The sequence below is a fragment of the Perissodus microlepis genome, chromosome 6, assembly GCF_051167445.1.
Source record: "Perissodus microlepis isolate ML-2025 ecotype Zambia chromosome 6, ASM5116744v1, whole genome shotgun sequence".
Lineage (NCBI taxonomy): Eukaryota > Metazoa > Chordata > Actinopteri > Cichliformes > Cichlidae > Perissodus > Perissodus microlepis.
In genome coordinates this window covers 30531588-30555183 of record NC_140466.1, presented here as the reverse complement: position 1 = coordinate 30555183, position 23596 = coordinate 30531588, and the positions used below count along the sequence as shown (strand labels likewise).

General features: G+C 41.7%; 1 protein-coding gene across 2 annotated transcripts; it reads right to left on the bottom strand.

Annotated features, from left to right (window-relative positions):
• Window positions 1-2010: 2010 nt before the first annotated feature.
• On the bottom strand, window positions 2011-18768 carry micall2b (mical-like 2b). Of its 2 annotated transcripts, none has more exons than XM_084931945.1 (16): window positions 17994-18768; window positions 16852-16900; window positions 11721-11862; window positions 11452-11639; window positions 11049-11173; window positions 9496-10191; window positions 9171-9379; window positions 8507-8570; window positions 7871-7992; window positions 7663-7721; window positions 7441-7564; window positions 7216-7318; window positions 5496-5569; window positions 5285-5399; window positions 4738-4784; window positions 2011-3241 (listed from the first exon to the last, which is right to left on the bottom strand). In XM_084931945.1, the coding sequence occupies exons 1-16, from the start codon at window positions 18134-18136 to the stop codon at window positions 3150-3152; spliced, it is 2352 nt and encodes a 783-aa protein (XP_084788071.1). In that variant the 5' UTR covers window positions 18137-18768; the 3' UTR covers window positions 2011-3149. The 2 variants fall into 2 exon arrangements, with proteins under 2 accessions (XP_084788071.1, XP_084788070.1); XM_084931944.1 differs by having other exon boundaries at window positions 8507-8573; window positions 17994-18767.
• Window positions 18769-23596: the final 4828 nt, after the last annotated feature.

Genomic DNA, 23596 nt, shown 5'->3' with positions numbered 1-23596 from the left:
TTTAACATGGATTAAAGAGATAGGGGCCGTGAATGGTTCAGTCACATTATGTCAGAGCAGAGTCGAGCCTCGCCGAAATTCACTAAACTGTGTAAAAAGTCTGCGTGAATAAGTACGCGAGGGCCCACTGTGTTATGTAAATGAGCCACCTCAAAGTCTCCCGTGTTACAGCTGTAACCTCGCCAAGTCGACTTAAAGGCAAATTTTCCCCCCTCCCCTCCACACATCACGAAAGATAAACATGTTCCAAAGTTAAGCAGAGACATGATTGATTCAGACACACAGCGGCGTAGTGATGGAACATTTTATCACGGTTTGAGGGAGGAATCAACAAACATTTTCACACATAACAACAGGAACAGATGCTGCTTTTAGAGAGAGGAAGATTACACAGTTTTGTATTTTCACACTAACAGACTTTTAAAAAAGCCAAAAAAAAAAAAAACAAGAAAGCTCGAAGTCAATTTCCCTGCTCTTTTCTGCTGTTATTGTATTATTTTTTCTTCTCCTCTTCACTCCTTTAAATGGATATTTTAACTGTGGCAGAGAAATTGTTCTTGTGTTTCAGAGCTTTGTTTTGTATACAAAACAAGTTTGAGACCAGAAGATTTGTGTGTGTGTGTGTCTTAAAATCTGAAAAATGGAAAATAAATCAAATGCTGTGCGTTGTGTTCACCAGTGTACTTTGGATCTACAATGGCCTCTTTGGAAAGCTGTAAGTTTGTGAGGATTCTGCACATTCTGAATACTGTAGCTGAAGTGGAGGCAGTTATGGCTATTTCTTTTATTATTTAACCTCCTAGGACCTGGCGTCCACATATGTGGGCATCACATTTTGGGTTATTTAGACCAAAATACTCAATTTTGCTGTACAAGGGCCTGATATCCACTTACGAGGACATTATACTGCTACTGTTCTATCAAAATTTTAAACGAATATCCTCATATGTTGCTCTTATTTTTCTTAAAAACAAAAATAAGGTAAAAAAAAAAAATAATAATAATCTGGTAATTCTTTGTTTTTACATTCATCGGGCCCCAATATGCCCAAATATCAAAGAGAAATTAAAAATGCATGCTGTAGAAGAGTTCGGGTCCTAGGAGGTTAAACTGAGGCCCCAAAACCCTTAGATAGCTACAGCTACACAAAGAGTCGCAGTCACGCTAGCTTCCGCTTGGTAATGAAAAGGACATTTTGTTTGTCCTCTGCAAGAAATATGTGTCTTATTTGTTGTGATATAAAAGAGTAAAATAAACCCCGCAGCAGCTTAAAATGCATGGTCAGGAAATCTGCATTTCTTTCTTTTTAAGTGTATGATTTGAACAACAGAAATTAAGCAGCTTCTGTTGTGTTCAAGCAGTAAAAGTTAATTTAGAAAGAGGCGAGAAATATCTGACCCGTTGACGTGAAACTGGTTCCATTAACTTGTTTGGCTTTGCAATTTTCTAAGAATTCTTACAAATAAATAGAAAAATGAAGATAACTAAAAACTGACAGCTTTTTGTTATTATTATTACAAATGATAAACCTGCAACCTCGTGTTTGTGATGCGCCTTTAAACCTGTTTAATCGGTGCCTGTACTGATATGAAACGGATGTCATACTGAGAGCGAGGGTGACATGAAAAGGCCCATGCTGCCTCCTGGTGGTTTTACAGAGACACTGCACTTCACTTTGCTTTGTTTAGTTTTTGAAATGAAAATGATTCAGTACATTATAAAAAATAAAAATAAAGTCAAATTATTTGGTTAAATAAATTACCCCCCCTCCCCCCCCCTCTATTCAATAGGATCCTGCAGAGAGGAGACATGAAAGTGAGGCAGAACAACACGCAGGAAACGGTCTGAGGTGGACTCAAACCCAGGCCCCTACAGCGAGGGGTCCAGCCTTCAGTATAGGATGGGTTTCCAGCTAAACCAGGTGAGCCATAGTGGTGACCCAGGCATGCTTATTACTAATACTTGAGTTTCACTGTGCACCACATTCACCAACTACATCAACACGGTCCGTTAATTTTTACCATCTTTTTATTAAAGTAAGAATATTTAAAACAGCAATTAATTTACAACCCAGGCAAGTTTCTCCTTTTAATAGTCAGACAGCCACCAACGGGATAAGAGCATAAACATACACACAACATCTGGTCATAACACACAAAAGAATTAAAAAGTTGCTTCAGAATTACATAAATTTATGGCACTCAGACAGTACACAGTCAGTTTGGCTCAGAACTATTAAAACATGTACAAATCAAGGTCCAATGTGGACCACTTCATGCATTTCATGTGCTCAATAAAAACAAAAACAAATAAAAACGGGCAAACGACTGAGTATTTATGAGACGTTCAGGTCACATGACGCAAACCACACGCATCCTTTCCCTCTACTGAGCCATAAAAGCAGCCCTCTTTACAGCTTTCATATTTATCTGTAGTGACTGTGTCTTTTCTGACTCAGACCTACTCCCATGACCTCCCTTTGGGAACCACTCATCTAGAAAACGCCATTAGATATCATTAAGACATAGCTAAAGACGCACAGTGGTCACTGTCCAAATGCAATAAACAGACTCAGACAGCGACCCCGACGTTGCTGATGTGGCTTGTTTCACGATGGGTTTGAAGGACTTTGACTCCCACTTGTATCAGTGTTACTGTATACAAGCAACATTTCAATGAGATGCACAAGCAGCGAGATGTAAGCAGACAGCAAGTGTGTGTGTGTGTGTGTGTCAGCATTAAGGAGACAGATTAAGACTAGAAGGGGATTAAAACTAACAACTGGAACATTGAACCCAATCACATCACGACTGGTGAGTCATTAACCCCTCGATGCTGTGAGTGTGTGTGTGTGTGTGTGTGTGTGTGTGTGTGTGTGTGTGTGTGTGTGTGTGTGTGTGTGTGTACACAGTGGAGTAAGGCAGGAGAAGTGTCAGATCTTGAGTGACACAGCTGACAGAGGGAAGGGCATCTTTCAACAAGCGCCGAGAACGACAGATTGCACATGCTCGCACATGCTGTACACTCAAACGTACGCAGCATCCGTGTTATCCCGCAAATCACAGGCTGAGCACACTGACGTTAAGCAGCGCAAACATCAAAGGAAGACCGAAAGGAAAACAGCAACAACAGCAGGGCTTTGCAGAGTATCACGCTTCCTTCTTGTTTCCCCAGCCGAACAGTTTGGACATCGGAGACTTTGACTTTTCCTTCTTTGGTTTTTCCTTTTCCTTCTTAATGTCTGTGTGATAGAAAGCAAGAGCGAGAGCGAGACATCATTCAAATTCTTACTTTATAAAGAAAAAAAAGCAGTTATTACATTGCATTATGAACACACTGTCATGATGGTGAATTTTCATGTTTTCAAATAATCCTGTGAGACAAACTGTGTTCATGTTTCAGTGTCACTGGCTTTATTCGCTCTCAATGTAGGTGCAGAAGCCCCACCCACTTTCCGTCCAGACCTTCTGTTTGCAAGGGACGGTCAATCAGCAGAAAGTTGCCTCAATAGGAAGAGGAGTTAAAACAACTTGTTCAAAATGGGGGGTAAACTAAGAGGGTTGTTGCCAATAATTAATGTAAGTAAAATATCATGATAGGCTAAAGGCACAGAGCTGCACTATGACCTGATTCCTGAAGAGATTTAGCGTCTGAGCATCATCAACATCGACAAACATCCTGTTCACACAGTAGTAGTCATGATTCAGGCGACTGCGCCACCCACAAGATGGCGAATTGTAAATATGTTTTTGAAAAAAGGAAATCGTTTAATATCCCCGAAAAGCAACTTTAATCCTTCTGAGCATTTATTTTGAAAGTCCAGTGTAGTTTGGCTAAAATGATTTTAAAGGATGAAACAGCATGTAGGAGCTGTTTGTAAGTGACTAAGTATTGGGGGACAGATAAAAATGTTAAAATGTCACTGTATTATTAAGTGGGCTTTATTTTGTATAAATAATTAAACAGCTCCTTTCATGAGCCCATTTAAGTGTCTTTAATATTGCACCGTGATTCAGAAAGCCCCACATTTGCAGCCAGCTAGCAGAAAAAAAAGTCTGACTTAGTCACCACTACGGATGTCCTGACGCCTGCCATCCAGTGGAAAGCAGGGGATTTTCCACATCTCCACCACATGGGACACGGCACGTGTGTGTAAACGGACACACAACTGCACTCTGAGTGAGAACGAATTGTGAAACTTTGGCATTAACTTTATGAATACATTAAAACTGAAATGGCTAGTCTTTAGCCCACGGTCGGCGTTCGCTCGCTGCAATGTAATGACCTTTCACTGAAGTTCAATAAATCTCCTCAATTTTCAGCCTTGCTTTGCCGGTCATGAATTGCAAATGAAGCCGGATCCAACGCTGCTCTATCAGAGGGTCAAATTAAGCAGCTGCATTATCCATTTGTCTAATAGGGACGCTGCTGACAAAAAGAGAGGGGGGAGCATTTTGTTTGATGCTTTTTCCATTAGCAGTCAGTAGATCAAACAAGATGAAAACATTGCCCAGGCGCACCCTTAAAAATAAAAAATAAAAATGCACCACGAGTCCACACACACACACACACACACACACACAGAGAATTCTATCTACTTCAATTAGAGGTGTCCATGATGGAAATCCTCAATTGGATAATTTATAAGCCAACTAAGTTGCAGTGACACTGAGGTTATGATAACTAATGAACAGGGTGGGTGGGGTGGGGGGCTGTGGAGGTGGTGCGGGCACTCACTGAAATCCAGCATCATCTTGTTTAGCTGCTCGTCCTCCTCTTCCTCCCTGAGAAGATGAAGCAGAAACACACAGAAGACAGACAGGTCAGTCAGCAACTGAACGCTACACTTAGAGCAATTTAAATAATCAGTTTCATTACGCCGTACTTAGTCCACAAAATGTCAAAATAAGGCAAAAAGTGTCCCTCTCAGTCTCCTACGGGCCAGAGGGCCGACGTTCAAGTTGTTTTTTTTTCTCTAGTTAAGCTGTTTAAAATGTACTGATGAACAAGCTTAAGCCAATTTGCTACATTTGAGACAAAGTAAATAATAAATACAAGACATTTTTCCTCAATACACAACTAAAACTGTTATATTTGTAATGCATTTGCTACATGGTTGATTTGCTGATAGATTACAGTCACAGAAGTGACACAGGATAAGAAGTATAGTCAGTCATCTCGTGGGATGCTTTTAATATCTTTAAGTTTTAAGCAGTTAACTCGGTTTGGAGTTAAACATTATCAAATCCAAACTTTTTACACACACAACATACTCTGCACACACCTGAGTCTGTCCTCATCCAGACCCTCCACGATAGCGTTTCTATCGTTGACAATCGCCACCAGTTTCTTCATCAGCTGCTGTTCTTTCTTCCTGTCCCAGGATGTTTTCAGATGTTCTGCACACACAAACATATTTCAGGCTCAGATCAGCACTCGGTTTTCCTTTTCCCCTGTTGTGCACTCTGCTCAGTTTCATCCCTAAAAGTCCTCACCTGGTTTTTCCATCAGCCTCCTGAGCTCTTGCTCAACAGTGGGCTGCTCTTCCTCCAGCTCCTGGGTTCTTCCACTACACATGTTTGAAAATAGAGATGACACCTAATTCATGGCTTTATTAAAGAGTATATCCTTTAGAGAGCAGGTTAAGATGGTCCACCTTAAACACATTCACAGAGACCTCGCGTGTTATTGTCGACACATCTGAAACTTTCAACGTTTTTAGAAAAACACTGCGTCATCCTCTCCATATTTGGTAGTTCTTGGGATAATTCTGTATCTTAGTCAGAATTTTTCAAACATCATTTGGCAACAGATGCATGTTTACGCATCCAGCAGGTGTGTAAGTCTTCTCGCGCCACCTGACAAATGTAAATCTGACATTCAGACTCCCAACAGCTCCGTTTTGGCCTCCACCTCCCCCTGAGATTCTCAGTTCTTGTTTCCTTAGCTGTTGACATGTTGACACAAAAGCTTTAAGAATAAGTTTCCACTCTGTTAAAAATATAGGTGTACCCAATGAAGTGGCTGATAAGGGTATACTGTACTATGTACATATTCATTAGGTACACCTGTTCATCTGGTTGTTAATGCAAATAGTCAATCACGTGATAGCAACTGAATGGAGTTAGGTATGGAAAAAACTACCTGCTGAATTTCAAGTTCACGAGAATGAGAGAGAATGAGAACATATCCAGTGAGCGGCAGTTCTCTGGGAGAAGAGGTCAGAGGAGAAGGGCCAGACTGCTTCGTGCCATTAGGAAGGCAACAGATAACCACTCGTTACATACCGAGGTATGATGATCGCCGAATGCACAACACAGAGAACCTTGACACTGATGGGCTACAGAAGACCATACTGGGTGCCGATCATGTGACCTAAGATCAGGAAACTGAGGCTACGGTTCACTCAGGCTCACCAAAACTGGACAATAGAAGATGTCGCCTGGCTTGAGTCTCAATTTCTGCTGAGACAGACAGTAGGGTCAGAATTTGGGGTAAACGACATGAAAGCATGGATCCATCCTTCCTTGTCTCAACAGTTCAGGCTGATGGTGGAAGTAGTACCAATTGAGCACTGTGTAAACACCACAGCCCATCTTACTGATTGTTACTGACCATGTCAATCCCTTTATAACCAGTGTCAGCAGGATAACACACCATGTCACAGAATTCAAACCACCTAAAACTTGTTTCTTGAACATGACAAGTTCACTATACTTAAACGGCCTCCACAGTCACAGGATCTTAATCCAATACAGTGGATTAAGTGGTCCAACCCATTACGGACAAGGTGTACCTAATAAAATGTCTGGAAATGCTTTATAGCTACAAGTCAGTGTTATATCCGTCTTTACCATTTATTTATCAAATTAGTATTTTCAGTGGAATTGTCGCTGTTGTGTTCAGCAGCGTCGTGCTTCACACTTGTGTTTGGACACTGCAGACAGTCGGGGGTTGTTGGGGGTGGAAGGGGTGAGGCGGGTTAGCTGCTTAGTTCCAGGACACCCTGCAGTGACTCGGAGGAGGGAGGACACTGGGAATTCACACTGTCAACCTTCTGGCCACAAGTCTGTTTCACTAATCGCTAAATAGTGGCATGCCCCCTTCCTGAGTGAGAGAGAGAGAGTGTGTGTGTGTGTGTGTGTGTGTGTGTGTGTGTGTGTGTGTGTGTGTGTGTGTGTGTGTGTGTGTGTGTGTGTGTGTCTGTCTACTCACATGTAGACCAGTTCAGACTCCCGGCGCATAGCCAACTGTTTGTTCCTGATCAGACCAAACCACTCAACCATGAGCTCGTCCGTGAGAGTGTCATCGTCACCCTCTGACGAGGAACACAGAGCACACAGTTAATCCCAGACACATGCATTAAGATTTCTCTTACATTCACAGCACGTCCTGACTGAAAAGGCTTCACAAAACACACAGCTGGCGCGTGCATCCCACCTTCTTCGCATTTGCGCAGCTTCACCTCCAGATCGACTCCCCTCTTTTCCAGCTCATTTAAATTCTGTTCAATCTCCTCAAGCTCCTTCGTGATGTCCTCTTTGGGAATGTAGTCTGGCTTCATCTACAGACGCAAACAGATGCAGAGAAAAGTGCATGAATGACATGCTCATTTTTTTAAAAAAAAAAGCTACGGCAAACTTATTTTCAGAGACCCACTACCTTCTTTGTCTCTGACTTGGTGCCATTCTTTGTTTGCCCTTTCAGACCCTCCTGTAATCCTAAAAAAAAAAAAAAAAGGTGGAGATAAAAAGCAGAGAATAAATCAACCAACAAAGCTGAGAACGGATAAAAAGTAGAAAGGCACGACTCACAGTAAACTGTTAGGAAGGCTTGTTCCTGTAAATGTTTGATATGACCACGCTCTTACCCTTTGATGTCGGTGGAGTGACAGAAATACTCAGGCTGGGAAACTGAGAGGAAGGCCTCGCAGAAATCTCTGAGGTCTTCGGAGCCTCATTAGACCCTGGTTTAGTGGAAGGGCCAGCAGGCCTGTGGGCGGGAAGAAGGACAAATGGAGAGGATTCGATTAACCTACGAGTAGACTCTTTCCCGTCTTGCTACAGTTTTGATTCATGAGAGCGAGAGGAAAGGTCATTCGTGGAAAAGGAACTCCGAGCACTGAGCATATGTTGCACCACGGAGGACTCGACTCAGTCCCGACACCATTTGGGGCTCGCATGCATGTGGCGGAAGAGGAGAGACTGAAAGCTCTGACTACAAATGATGGCCGAGACATTTGGAGGAGCAGCAGGTACAGGCTTCCTGTGGGAGGAATGTTTGGTGAGACGGATGAAAGACTGGATCACACGATGGATGGATGGACAGGACATCAGGAGGAGGGGGGGGGACTCATACAGTTAATGCCTCACGATGTCGATATGCTGAGAGGCCACCCACGTACATACACTCCCTGCTGTTATCAGGAGCACGAGTCAATAAGGAAAAGGACTCAACGAGAAGCATAAGAAGTAAGAATCAATTAAATCAATCAAACAAGTCTTACTTGGTTTCTTTGGAGACGGGCTTGAGCTTCGACCTCCAGTCTGCAGGAGTCTCAGTCTCCTTCACTGCTGCGGGAAAGAAAAAAAAAAAAAATCAATTGAAACCAGTTCAGTTCCCTCATTAGACATCCACTAGTCAATGTCAGTTCCTAGTTCTGTTGTTTGGTTGTAAATGCTATTTGTTAAATGGCATTTTTACAACAATGACAGCAAATGCACAAAAGCCAAGGATGATATTACACCCAAAGTAGCTCCCAAATAAGCATATAAGCAGCAGATTAGAGACACAGTATTAATAAAATAATTAATAAGAAGCACTGTGGGAGTACAAACCAAGGCAGCTCACTCTCTGGGCAGCATTTATATATAAGGAAATCATATTTTATACACAAACATGATGTAGGAGTAGGTGATGGAGTATATGTTTTAATTGTAAATAACTTGAGATTATTGTATATAAAATTATACTATAGTAGATTTCTAACTAGGCAGCTTGTTCTCTTTCTCTCAACAATACTTTCTTTAAAGACAGAACACATTTCGGGGTCAACTTGGAAGAAAGGCAGATGTGAAATGTAAAAGTGAGGTCAGAGGTCAAATGTGTGTCAAAAGTGTGTGTGAGACCTTGTGTATCAACTCTCTGCTTGTAAAGTGTGTAAGATTAACCTGATGTCTTGGGTAATGTACTGCCCGTCTTCGAGGGTGCCCTGTCTGCAGTCTTGGCCTTGAGCCCGCTCTGACTGCCCGGGCTCTCAGAAGAGTTCGTGGTGTCTTCAAACTGCAGGTCAGACAGGATCGATGGATTCACTTTGAGCTTCACCTTCCCTCCAACTCCCTCTTTCTCCTTCTTTGGTGTCTCGACTTTAGGTTGAGATCTAAATAGAGGTGAAGAATGCAACTTAAATGCCTCTCTTCACCAGCAGAGGTCAGGGTAGAGCAGGATACAAAGTGTAATCACATGTTTCTGGGAGTCTCAGGTTAGATTACTTACTTCTCAGTTTTATTTAGTACTGTAGTCGCCCACAATTGCTTTTTATTGTTATTGTTGTTTTCCTCAGACAGTTTTTTGGAGATGAAGGCTGCTGCTGATGCTTTTGACTTATTACTCTCGTCTTCCTGTTTCACCTTCCAGCCAGTGCCAGTTGTTTTAGCTGTATTCCCACCTTTGTCCAAACTTTCATTTACCTCTTTTTTTCCAGTACCACCGACATTTATGACCACAGTAACAGCTTTCCCTGCCGTGGCCTGTTGTGCCTTACCACCAACACTCTGGCCTTTGTTTATGTCCACATTGAAGGTTGAAGTCTTTTTCTCCTCCACCTTTGCCATGTTATCTTCCTGGAAGAACTTGAGCTTGGACTGGAGTGTCTTGGCAGTGGTTGCCGAGGGTCGAGGAGTTTCAGCCGGCCTGGTGTTGATAGATGGGGTCACAATGGTAGTAGTGTCACGTGAAGCTGTGGGTCTGGCCGAAGAGTTAGATGATGCAGCCCAGGGGGCTGGGGACGCAGAAGTGGACTTGGGAGTGGTGGGTTTCTCCGACACCCATGAAGGACTCAGACTGGAGGATGTGTAAGTAGGAGCAGGTGTACTGTGTTTACTCGAGTCTTTAAGAGGAGTGAATTTGGAAACATAGGAGTTTGGGGTCAAATCTTGAAGAGGCGTGCTTGTGTTTGCAGATGGCAGCAACCTGTGAGAGAGAAAGTACAACACACACACACACACACAGGTTACAACAGGGAACATAGTCACAAACTAGGAACATAAACCTGCGGTTGGTGCCATTTTAGCCTCAATACACCTCGTTTATAATGATGCTAACCTGCAAACCCAAGCTACAGGAAGAATGTATTGGTTCAAAACGTAAATTAAGCTCAATTTGACTTTTTTTTAACATTTTATGTTAATAAATGAACATTCTGAATTCATAGAAATGTGTAACGTTTGCAATTTTTAAAAAAAAAAAATCTACATTTAGCGGTAACAGTGTTCTGGCTAGTTTGCTAAAGCTACTCATCTTTCTTTTCCTCTTGATAGAAAAAGCAGGACAAATTAAGGTCCTATGTAAAAAAACAAAAACAAAACAATAATATATCAAAAAATGAACAAAGAATGAAACAATTTAAGCTTTTTATTTAATGAGAAAAGTAAAATAGCTAGTTTCTTCTTAGCAAAGACTAAGTTTAACAAGGTAGCGGCAGAGCTAGCAGTCAATAGCTAACAAAATCCATGGATTTCTCTGATTAAGAGACTTCTGAAATATTTAAATGTGTTTTTCAATTATTAAACTAGTTAAACTGTATGAGAAAGGAAAACTAGAATATTTTTTAGTTGTTTTAACCATTTTTCTTAATACAAGCGATTAAAAAATAAAAACTGAGTTATATAGAGGCATTACAAATACAATAATTAATAAGAAAAACTAAAATAAGTATAATAATTCTCTAGCATTCTTACACAAATCAGTCTTTCCCTGTTCTAATGGCAGACTTGGAATAAACGTAATGGACCTAAATGGCGCCAACATTAGCATTCCTATCAGCTTACTTTGCACAGTTCCTGTGATAAAGCTTCCCATCCACTAGATGTCGCTGCACCAGGTGAACATGCTTATGACAGGATGCACATGTGCTACTCAGGGTGCCTGCCTGAGATTTTCCAACCACAACCTCCTAGAAGAAAGAAAGAGAGAAAAGAGTGTGGACAAGAGGGGACTTCAGCCGTTACAACTAACTGATGTCACGCAATGTGGGCCTTTTTTTTTTTTTAAGTAACTACATTGACGTCATGGTAATCATCTGCTGACACAGACCAAGTGACCTGTCTGTGTAGTTATTTGGTCATCGTTGACGTGGATGAACGTACACAACCTTGGTCAGTATTTCGTAAATGAATTACTTTTAGACTTCCGCCCCAATTTAGAAATGTAATAGTAACTATTCAAGTTTACCTGTGTTGAAGTTTTGTTTTGATTTGGGGAAGGAAGTGGCTTTGTGATGTTGGAGGATGGGGGAGGGCTGTTCTCTCTGGCAGGCTTAGAAGAGGGAAACACCTTAGACGTCACCGCCTGGTTCTTCTTCCCTGACGGCTCATCGCTGGGGCCGTCGGCTGGACGCTTTATACCCGCCATTCCACCGACTGTATGCAAAGACAGATGAACAGATGAGATGTGTGCAGATGGACAGAGAGGGATACAGTGAGACTTTATTTAATACTCACTCGGGGAGCGTCCGTGGAAGTAGTTGTAGTATTGGGAGACATAAGTCAGGATGCTGAGGCGGTCAGGAATCTTAAGTGCCACCATGTCTTCTGCATCCAGCAGCGCTGGAATTCCCAGTTGTTCTTCTGCAACACTGAACGCCTGCAGATAAAACCAGTTTTATCCAGTGAGAAAAGAAACAAGACTTTGGGTTTTAAATCTAGACGAATGCAATGCACTTATAAATCATAAAAGCTTACGTGGCTTTCTAGATCTTTAAGGACACCAAACATGATTCTGTTCTTTAGATGTCCCAAAGAAAAGCAAAAGAAGATAAAGGTGGGCATTTGTTTCAAAAATGCATGCATTCTCTGAGGTTTGCAGACAACAGAAATTTAATTTGAAAGAGGAAGAGATGTTTGCATAGTGTGAACAAACCATTTTCATTGTTCTACTGTCCCTATCTACGTCAAATACAAATCACCAACCCGGATTTTGTTGAATTCTATTCCCTCTACCCTTTATGTGAGTCACTAGTGAGAAATAAATCAAGAATTTGCACACTACACTAACATCCAGCAATTCCACGGAAGAAACAAGCAGTGGCAGGCCAACGAGCACCAGCATCGTTGTTTAATCTGTAATCAGATAATGAAGAGAGCCACTCAGATGCTGTTTACTTTGCTGTGCCCTGTTAATCTCTTACAGTGTTTTCTTATTTGATTGCCCAACATGTTGTTTCAGCTTTGAGCTAAAACCCAGAGCAGCGTCAAACAGTTCCTGCACTTTAGCTTTATTCTCTGCTGGCCCAAAGAGCAGGCGTTTTGACATGTCGAGCTCTTGGCACTCCCCGAGTTCAGTCTAACAATGAAGAATCTGTGAAGAAAAACAAAGTGAAGAATGCAAAGTGCCCGCATTGAAGCAGTCTGCTTTTTGCCACCACTTCTCTGCTCGCCCATGCTGAACGTTATTTCCACAATTACCCAAGATCCCACGGTGCTGATGTAAACCGAAGTTTAGTGTTAAACTCAAGCTGACTAACTTAAAGTCTGTTTTCTTGGAGTACTGAGCTTCATCTGTGTAGAGGAGCTGCACACTCAGCTGTAAATCTCAAACACTATCAGGGGCACAGATGTGGCTCCTGTGGTCATGGTTCATTTACCCCACGAAGATTACCTGCTTTCTTGCTGGTTATATAAATATGATGATGTTCTTCAATGTCAGATAGCAACACTGAAGTTTTCATGTATCATTAACTATCCCCCGCACCCTTAATGTCGAGCTTTGACACCGTCAATAAAGCTGTGGTTTGAAGACCATTGCAATACAGGGAGTGCAGAATTATTAGGCAAATGAGTATTTTGTCCACATCATCCTCTTCATGCATGTTGTCTTACTCCAAGCTGTATAGGCTCAAAAGCCTACTACCAATTAAGCATATTAGGTGATGTGCATCTCTGTAATGAGAAGGGGTGTGGTCTAATGACATCAACACCCTATATCAGGTGTGCATAATTATTAGGCAACTTCCTTTCCTTTGGCAAAATGGGTCAAAAGAAGGACTTGACAGGCTCAGAAAAGTCAAAAATAGTGAGATATCTTGCAGAGGGATGCAGCAGTCTCAAAATTGCAAAGCTTCTGAAGCGTAGTCATCGAACAATCAAGCGTTTCATTCAAAATAGTCAACAGGGTCGCAAGAAGCGTGTGGAAAAACCAAGGCGCAAAATAACTGCCCATGAACTGAGAAAAGTCAAGCGTGCAGCTGCCAAGATGCCACTTGCCACCAGTTTGGCCATATTTCAGAGCTGCAACATCACTGGAGTGCCCAAAAGCACAAGGTGTGCAATACTCAGAGACATGGCCAAGGTAAGAAAGGCTGAAAGACGACCACCACTGAACAAGACACACAAGCTGAAATGTCAAGACTGGGCCAAGAAATATCTCAAGACTGATTTTTCTAAGGTTTTATGGACTGATGAAATGAGAGTGAGTCTTGATGGGCCAGATGGATGGGCCCGTGGCTGGATTGGTAAAGGGCAGAGAGCTCCAGTCCGACTCAGACGCCAGCAAGGTGGAGGTGGAGTACTGGTTTGGGCTGGTATCATCAAAGATGAGCTTGTGGGGCTTTTTCGGGTTGAGGATGGAGTCAAGCTCAACTCCCAGTCCTACTGCCAGTTTCTGGAAGACACCTTCTTCAAGCAGTGGTATAGGAAGAAGTCTGCATCCTTCAAGAAAAACATGATTTTCATGCAGGACAATGCTCCATCACACGCGTCCAAGTACTCCACAGCGTGGCTGGCAAGAAAGGGTATAAAAGAAGAAAAACTAATGACATGGCCTCCTTGTTCACCTGATCTGAACCCCATTGAGAACCTGTGGTCCATCATCAAATGTGAGATTTACAAAGAGGGAAAACAGTACACCTCTCTGAACAGTGTCTGGGAGGCTGTGGTTGCTGCTGCACGCAATGTTGATGGTGAACAGATCAAAACACTGACAGAATCCATGGATGGCAGGCTTTTGAGTGTCCTTGCAAAGAAAGGTGGCTATATTGGTCGCTGATTTGTTTTTGTTTTGTTTTTGAATGTCAGAAATGTATATTTGTGAATGTGGAGATGTTATATTGGTGTCACTGGTAAAAATAAATAATTGAAATGGGTATATATTTGTTTTTTGTTAAGTTGCCTAATAATTATGCACAGTAATAGTCACCTGCACACACAGATATCCCCCTAAAATAGCTAAAACTAAAAACAAACTAAAAACTACTTCCAGAAACATTCAGCTTTGATATTAATGAGTTTTTTGGGTTCATTGGGAACATGGTTGTTGTTCAATAATAACATTATTCCTCGAAAATACAACTTGCCTAATAATTCTGCACTCCCTGTAGGTACCAGGGTTTTACAAGGGTAGTCCTAGTAAGCCGATCATCCTCACTAACTTCTGATGCAAACCTTTGTTCTGGACATGGCCTGAAATATGACATAAAAGAGAGACAAGGGTTTTCCCTAGCAGGCGTCACAGGGCAAAAGAGTTAAAGTCCAGGGCTATGAAGTGGAGTTAACTCATGACTCCTTTTATAGAGGAGAGTCATCAGAGTTCAGCAACTGGTGAAAGAACTGAAAATGAAACTGTATTTTTACTTCAGAGTCCAGCCTGATCTGTCTTTTGAGCCCAGACAGAGACTGGCTGCTTCAACTTTTACACCAGTGCTGGATGTTATTTATATGCACGCATCATCACAGTGCTTTGGTATGCTGTATACTGCATGTATGCTGGGTCATAAAACACTGAGACCGATTACAAACCTTAAAGCTTTCCCCCACGATTCGAGGTTGTATACTCAGGTCAGATGGTCTAGCTTATCAGTGTCATTATAAAAACTATTCTCGCTTTGCTTCACTCATTCTTACTGACCTACATTCATCAAAAAAGAAAGGAGCGTGGGATGTTATTGTCTACATTCCCAAGTGTTATTCATTCAGTCTTTCCTGAATGTTCACACTGAATTTGGACAAAGAACGCTCATATTTGCAGCTTCCTCCTCCTGGAGGGAGGAAGGATGAAAATCAACTAAGTCTGATGGCGCTGGGCCCTGTGTTTTGGCCCGAGACAATTTCCACTGATGTTTGAGGTTATAAATTGTGTCTGTTTTTATATTTTACTCTTCATCCCACAGAGACTGGTTTTGTTTTGGTTTTCTGCTGTGTGCAACTGCTGTCTGTCTTGGCCAGGACATTCTCACAAAAGAGAGAGTCATGCTATCCTTTCTAAATAACAAATATACCTGTGCTTTCTAATGACACCGATGGCCGAGTTACTTTTATTTTGTTTCACAACAAACAAGAGGACTAATCACCAGCCACCGCTGGTATTCTGTTTGTTTTCACCATCATCACCACCTGATATTTGCCAAAAACCCCATCCACTGATAAGGATCAGCAGATGTCGCTGAGAGTATTTGGAAAACTAACACGCAGGTAAAAAAGAAATCAATAGTTACGTTGACTGAATTCACTCATAAATGGGATGTACAAGTTAACATCAGGTGAGCAAACAGCACCACACACCACGAAAACAGCTTCAACAAAAACTAGCTTAAACTCATTAGCCAAAGTGGCTGTGTCCATCTTTTATTTACAGTTTGTGGATACAGCTAAGGATTAATTGTTTTAAATGATGACATGGCTGCCTTGGATTATGTCATCTTTTATATACAGTCTATGATTGAGATTTAGATTCAGATTTATTGTCACATGGCATCACCATATTTTAGATATGTGCAAGGGCAAAAATAAGAGAGCATCTGTCTGGCAATGGAATAAAAACAAAAGTAAATAAAGGAACAAGTCATGATTTATTTAGGGACTTGACAGTGGTTGGAAAATAGCCCTTCTGCGTCCTGCTCCTGTAACTGAGGATGTATTTATAGTTTTCTGGGCTGGGACTGGAACAGGTTACATTCAGAGCAAACTGGTTTTCAAAAAACAGGCTGTGATTTATTAATTCGCATCATAAATGATAACTAGGGTGGTGATTTTTGTCCCATCAGCTTTGCTTTAATTATTTAAATAAATCAACAAACTCTATAATTTTTGCTAACAATACTAAGAGTCTATAGGATGGCAATGCAGAACCATAGACTCTGTATAAACAGTGCATGCAGTCACCAGTTGGTGGGGATATTCTGGCCTTCACCATCTTGGGTTTTTATAAAACTAGATGTGACGAATGAGGGCTGGGTCTGATTGAGAAACTGAGGACAATGCAAGCTTGTGTGGTCAGTTACAAAGTAGCCACGACTGAGGGATTCATTATTTCCAAAACAGGAATGTTCATATTAAAAGTTCATTGTCCAGTGTGTGAATGCGAGAGTGAATGAATAGTGGCATTGTAAAGCGCTTTGGGTGCCTTGAAAAGCGCTATATAAATCCAATCCATTATTATTATTATTATTATTTCAATCCATCAAATAGCTGCTGACATACTTCAGTCTTAAGCTGGCATTGTCATATTCAAGAACAAAATAAAAAAAAAAGGGGGGGAGGATTAAGGGAGCCTTTGTTGGATTCAGGAAATCGGTTTGTAAAAAAAAAAAAAAAAAAAAAAAAGGTAAGTGTGAGCATCCAGAATGGAAACGTGTCTTACCAGCTTGTTGTTCTCATAGACATCGTCCTTCTTCAGCGAATCAAATTTGCTGCAACAGAGCAGGAAAAACCCAGAAGTTACAAAACACATAAATCAACTTCCCTCCTGACGTCTTCAGTTTTGAAGCAGCGCAGACTAACATGTGTTATGCAGTCATGCATTGCTGACTCACTTCTGCATACATCACAACAGCAGCGTGACACCTGCCTCACTGATCCCACGCTGAAGATCTGAAACTAACATGAGGTTCGGCCTGCATTAATCACACGGTCACGACTGAGCACGCTGAAACTGAGCCTTCAGCCACTGTTTACTGCTGCGGCGCATGTAAACATGGCAAGCGCCTTCGCTCTGCTCTGGCTCGCCATAAATACTGGAATGAGGCGATTAAAGCAGCTGTGTCTTTTCTTTCAAATGGTCTTGCTGAAACAAAAGCAGGCATCTCTGCGAGAGTGACTGGCCAGGAGTCAGTTAAAGATGATGAGAAAATACTGCTCAGAGGCTTGGGCATCAATCTTGCAAATCTTCTACAGTGAAGAGTGCAAGTCTTCAGATTTTTATAGTAGGTACTGGAAAAGCACAACTAACTCTAAACATAGACATAATAATGTAGCTCATTGTCCAATTGTGATGATGACATTACAAAACTTAGTTTCTGTTGTGACTCGAATTGAACTTATCAAGGACACAGTTTAAAATGGGACCGTTTCTGAGGACAGATCATCACAAACTTGGACACGACACATGTGGCCAGCAGCAGTCACAGGGATTTGTAAAATGCCCAATTCCATTACGCAGACATGCTGAGCATTGAAATCGAGCGCAGATATGTAATAGTGCCATCTTGAAATCACCCCCCAGAAAACCATAAGTGACCGTCTCTGCAACGCTCTTTGGGTCACAGCTCAGCTTCGTCTGCTGCTTCCTACAGATCAGTAAATGTTCAGATTTGTCTCTGACAAAATAACACAAAGAGAAGGGGGGGGAAGCGAAACTCTGCCATTAAACTCGGAAGCAAAATCACTGACTTCAATCTTCCATGAAAATAGTTTTGTGTTGTCAACAGACAAGTGAGGAGTGCAGCCAATAAGTTTCACTTATTTCCTGCTTTCGTTCTCCGGTCCTGTTTCAGGTGTACTCACATGAGATCGGGTCTGTGTTTGTGGATGAGGGCGCAGAAAGCCAGTCCGTCCCTGAAGGACGTGGTCATATTGGTGATGGAGACATCCCGGTAGCCCTCACACTGGATCCGGCACCACTGCTGCAGAGCCTTCACGGCCGCCATCCCGGAGCTCGGAGCCGGACTGATCCGTGTGAAGAGCGCAGCAGTGCCTCTGGAAGCGCTCACAGAGCTCCCTCCTTTCTTCGCTCCTCAGCGTCCAACAAGTAAAACTTTAGAAACTTTCCACAGAAGCCCAGACTGACGCCTTATCCGGGAAACTGGGAAGGCAAGTCTTTTAGCGTTTGTGTGAATCACCTCACTGACTCTGAGTTAAGTGGAAAGAACCTGGACGTGACACCTGCGAGAGGTCGACGATGACGCGATGGTGTGGGTGGAGTTTGTCTTTTAACTCTTTGTGTTCATCTGCCGAGTGACACCGCAGATTCTGGGATCCGATACCAAGAAAATACAGGGCCAGTGTACCGATACCAATACCGATAATTGTAACCTACAAACCATGAGATGAGATGAATCGTCATCAATTTGCAAATTTTGAACAGATTTTAATGACCACTGGGATTTTTATTTTCCACAATAATTAGTTAACACAACAAAACATACCTTTCAGCTTTTCATATATTTTGAAATTTGTTTTTTTGGAGAGCTGGAATGTAAATTTTAAAGCACTTGGTCGGGTTCTGTATTTTAAATGTGTTGTAGGCTATGAATAAAACAGATGTGACAGTCAACAATAAAAGGTTATTATATTCAGACATTTTTCATAGTGCATATTTGATATTTTGTCAGTTTAAAAACATTATTTTATTACAATTCAGTAGGCTACATACTGACCGTAAAGTATCGATCCGATATCAACATTTAGTTTAATCCACCCACATCGATGGCATCTGTCTGTGTTTGCCTGTCTGCTATAAAGCCAAGTCATAAATCCAAATTTATACAAAGAGAAAAGTAGCCCTCTACTTACTTCCCTAAGTGCTGTTCCAGAGAAGACGTAGAAACCACAAAGAGAAAACCATCATGTGTAATTTTGCGTGTGTTAAGTATGTAATATAAACGTGACCTCAGGTCATTAGACTCCCACAGATACCCAGAAACAATACTGGGGACTTGCAGCTATTTGAAGGATTTCCATCCTGAGCTTAACAAACAAAAATCTATAAGTACCCACATCCCACCTAACAACAGGAACACATGCCCCAGTATGTACCTAATGTCTGTAATGAGCTATTTTAGTTATAAGGGGATAAAGAGTGAAAGCTAGGTGTGGCTTATTCTTGTGTAAATCAGCTTGCCCGGTCTTGTTCTGTCTGCTGGGTGTGTTGAAGGAGAGGGGTGTAGTCTCTTCACTGAGTTACCTGACACCTGCAAAATCCAGCAGGGTAAGACAAAAGAACAGAAGGCCGGGTTTACTCATTCAAACGTGCAAGGATCCATTTTCACCCACCTTTCTGCCAGGCTTCTTAAAAGAATTCAGTTAAATTAGATGCAGAGAAAAAAATGATAGAGGCAGCAATACCTGATCATAAGATACAAGTTTCTGTTAAAAACATAAACAGTATAACCTGTATCTGCTGGTATTAAAGGTACTTTCCACTGCTGTCTAAAGGGTCACCACTGTGGATGGATGGATCCACATGTTTGGATTTGGCATAGATTTTACACTGAATGCCCTTCCTGGTACAATCCTCTCGTGTATCTTGGCTTGGGCCCAGCACTCAGAGTAGACAAGTCTGTGACTTCCTGAGGTCAGGAGCTCCTTTGTGTCTTCTCTGGCCTATGCATCCAAGGCAAATATGATTATCATTTTTCTGCTGACATGATTTCCTATATTGTGTGTGTGAGAGAGAGAGTTTTAAAAGAACAGTTTCCCACCGTCTCTGTTTTGTTTTACCCAAATTTGATCTGCATTTCAATTCTTTTTTTCATTGCATCAGTTCACAATAGTTGAGAGTGGGAAGGAAAAACTCCCTTTTAACAGGAAGAAACCTCCAGCAGAACCAGGCTCCGGGAGGGGGCAGAGAAGAGAACAAAGAAACCAAAGCAGAGTCTAAAATAAAGTGCATGGCATGCAGTAATGGCATGTAGCCACGTGAGGTGTGAAAATGTGGGTGTGGCCAAGAAATGCTGAGTCCATCATGGGAAGTGCCCCAGCAGCATAACTAAGGGATGGCTCAGGATCAGCTGATCCAGCTCTACATGCCAAAATAGAACTTTCAAGACTAATTTTAATAATAGACAGGGTGTCTGTCTCATGAATCCAAGGAGTTTTTGGAACATCCGGATAATAAATCGTTACAACAGTCCGGCCTAGAAGTAACAAATGCATGAACTAGATTTTCAGCATCACTCTGACACAGGATGTTTCTAATTTTAGCAATGTTGGAGATGAAAGAAGGCACACCTACACACTTCTTTAATGAGCATGTTTACTCCAAATCACTGCCAGGTTCCCTGCAATGTTACAGGGGCACAAAGTAATGACATCCAGAGTAAGTAGCTGGTTAGACACCACATATTAAACTGTCACTGAGATTTTCAAGCAGAGTAAAATAACCTTGGTTTTGTCTGTATTTGGAGCATTTTAACAAACCCTTAAAATCTGAGTTTGTTCAATCTACAGATGCAGAGCTCCTACCTTGTGTGCACAAGATTTAAAAAAAAATCTCACCTCTGTCTCATTTTCCAGTCGCTGGTGTTCAGATCCTCATAGGCGTTGCTGTATACATTCACATCTGAACCTTAACTCTCAAACAGAGTTATTGCTGAACGCGGTAGTTCCTCCGAGCGCTCTCTGATTTGGTTCATTGTGTTTCGTTCATGATTCAGGTCACGGTTTTTATATGAGCATTATTTTCAGTGGCAGAGGAGCTTTTACGAGCTGGTTTTTGTCTTGAACAACTGGTGGAGACCAAAAATAGAGGTAAAAAAAAAAGGTAATGATTAACGTCTTACTTTGATGACTCTAAGCTGTGAATGTGGGGTTTTTTCCACCCTCTAGCAGTGATGTAGAAGCACATCTCTGGGAAATGACATGTCTAGCTTTCACCCTCCAACCAGAAAAGGATAGTGAAACTGTGGTTTTTAGTTGTAAAGCATAATGCACCTCTGAACATGTCTCAGACATTCATTGGCATAACTTAGCATTTAAAAAAGGGTTATATTCTTACACTTACAATTTGTGTTGAACTAAACTTTCATTTTCTTGACTACTGCTTTGGTTAATTGGTAAATGGACTGATTCTTATATAGCGTCTTTCCACTCTCCTGGAGTACTCAAAGCACTTTATACAACATGCCACATTCACCAATTCACATAAGCACTGTTTTCTATGGTTTTCAGTGCTGGATGCATCAGAGAGCAACTTGGGAAGTCAGCATCTTGCCTGAGGATATTTGGTATGCAGACTGGGGGAGCCGGGGATCAAACCACCAACCTTCCGATCAGCACATGACCTGCTCTACCTCCTGAGATACAGCCACCCCTATTTTGGCTTACTATTTCCCATGAAGAGGATTTTCTGGGAATTTTGAGTCAGCTGTATGTACTCCATGTGTGTTGAATCATCTTTTTCCTCTCTCTGTTTGAGGTCAAATAGGTTTTTTTCTCCTGAATTTCACAGTTAGATGCTGCTTGCCTGCAGCATACAAGTTTTTCACAGGAACAGTTAAATGGATGCCATTCAGATCACGAATAATGAATCCAAGCTTCAGACCATCAAGGAAATCTTTCAGCTTGATAGGTGGAATTTACTGGACTTTCAGGCTAAAGTTGGCTTCTGCAGAGAGCAGATGATGTGATACAATGTGAGCATGAATCACATAGCAGAGGGCAAACAGAAAGCAAAAGTAAGGAGACAAAATCTGATAATGAAGTAAACACTTGGCTTGATGTTGGGCTAACTGTCACCGAGCAGTTTTCAACACATCTTTGAGCGAAACCAGATTTCAAAGTCTTACCAAAATAAACTGTCAGCCCCTGAGTAACAACAACAACCTGTAGAATACTTGGAGCAGCCCTAACTTTCACATACGTTTCTGATGCCAGGTGATATTTTGGAGAATAAACTTTTATCTGCTGCCAGCACAAGATTCACATTCCTGGTTTTGATTGAAATATCTTGCAGTGCATCAGAGGGATTCTCACGCGATACCATGAATGCATCCACAAGCGAAACTAGTGACTGAGCAAATGGAAAGTGTTTACCATGGACAAAGAGCAAGAAAGCCAATTCCCTTTTCCCTTAAACTTCTCCTGAAGACTACAAGAGTTGTTAGCCATGTTGGACATGATACCAAACCACTGGTTCCTTGGGAAAAGCGTATTTTCCAAGACTGGAAAGGTTGGCAAGTTGCTGGCTCTGGCTGTGTGAAACCAGTTGTAAAGGAGGTGCTGCACCAAAAACCTCACTGTGATAGCTTTGGCTGCAAGCTGACTGACACGGCTGACTGCAGTTTCCATGTTTGTCTACAAAGACTTGTTAACTACTAGCCGAGCAGAAGTAAATCTTGAAAAGTTTCGGAGCAAGACAGAAATGTAGAATGTTAGCCTTCAAAGTAAAAGCTGCACCTCAGGGCTACAGCAGGGATCTTTCAAAAAGTTCAAATTTTACTGTAAAGCCAAAAGGTGCCCATTTCTGTTGTGCGTAGTATTTTACACTACAACTCATGGAGTAGTTGTAGTGTTCGTCACTTCCATACACACTTCAACCGACAGCAAAAACAGGGAAATTTATGCTAACTATTTAGCGAACACATTTTTCTTATCAACAGGTAGTTGTCGAGGGGTGATCCATTACTGGTCTGTAGACCTGTGTAACTGGAAGTTTATCAGTCATTTCTCTAGTGACTGCCATCAACCTCCAGCAAACAGTCAGGGAATAGTCATTTTCCCTCACAAACAGTGGTTGCCAAATGGTTGCAGACCAGTCTCTAGGCCCGTGTGTCTGGGGCTGTACTGGCTTGATCCATACCGCCACAAAATGCCATGTTTTTGCAAAACCTCAGTACAACCCAAATAATTTTTGCAACCATATGCTGGCAAACCAAAAGAATGCAAGTTTAAGGCTTCACTTTTCAGACCTACCATACTACACATTCAACTTTAATGTGTCTGTGTGTGAAACACGGTGCCTTCATAGCACCACCAGGTCAGATTTAGCTCAATGCACGTCTACCATCAGTCAAAATCTACTAATTTAATCTACTTTCCTTTTCAGGAAAGTCAGGTGAGTGAAGCATTAACATGGAACATTTTTGACATATTAAACAGCACAGAGGCTCATCCATGTGTGACTTTCTTTCCTCTTTTTTTCTGATTTTTCATTGCTGAAAACAAACTGCACAGAAACCTGTACAATCTTTAGAGTCAGGTCAAAAATCAAGACTTCACATAATAGCCAGCATTGTAGAGTAAACAGAAATATGGTAAAAATGGTAAATGGCCTGTATTTGTATAGCGCTTTACTAGTCCCTAAGGACCCCAAAGCGCTTTACACATTCAGTCATCCACCCATTCACACACTGGTGATGGCAAGCTACATTGTAGCCACAGCCACCCTC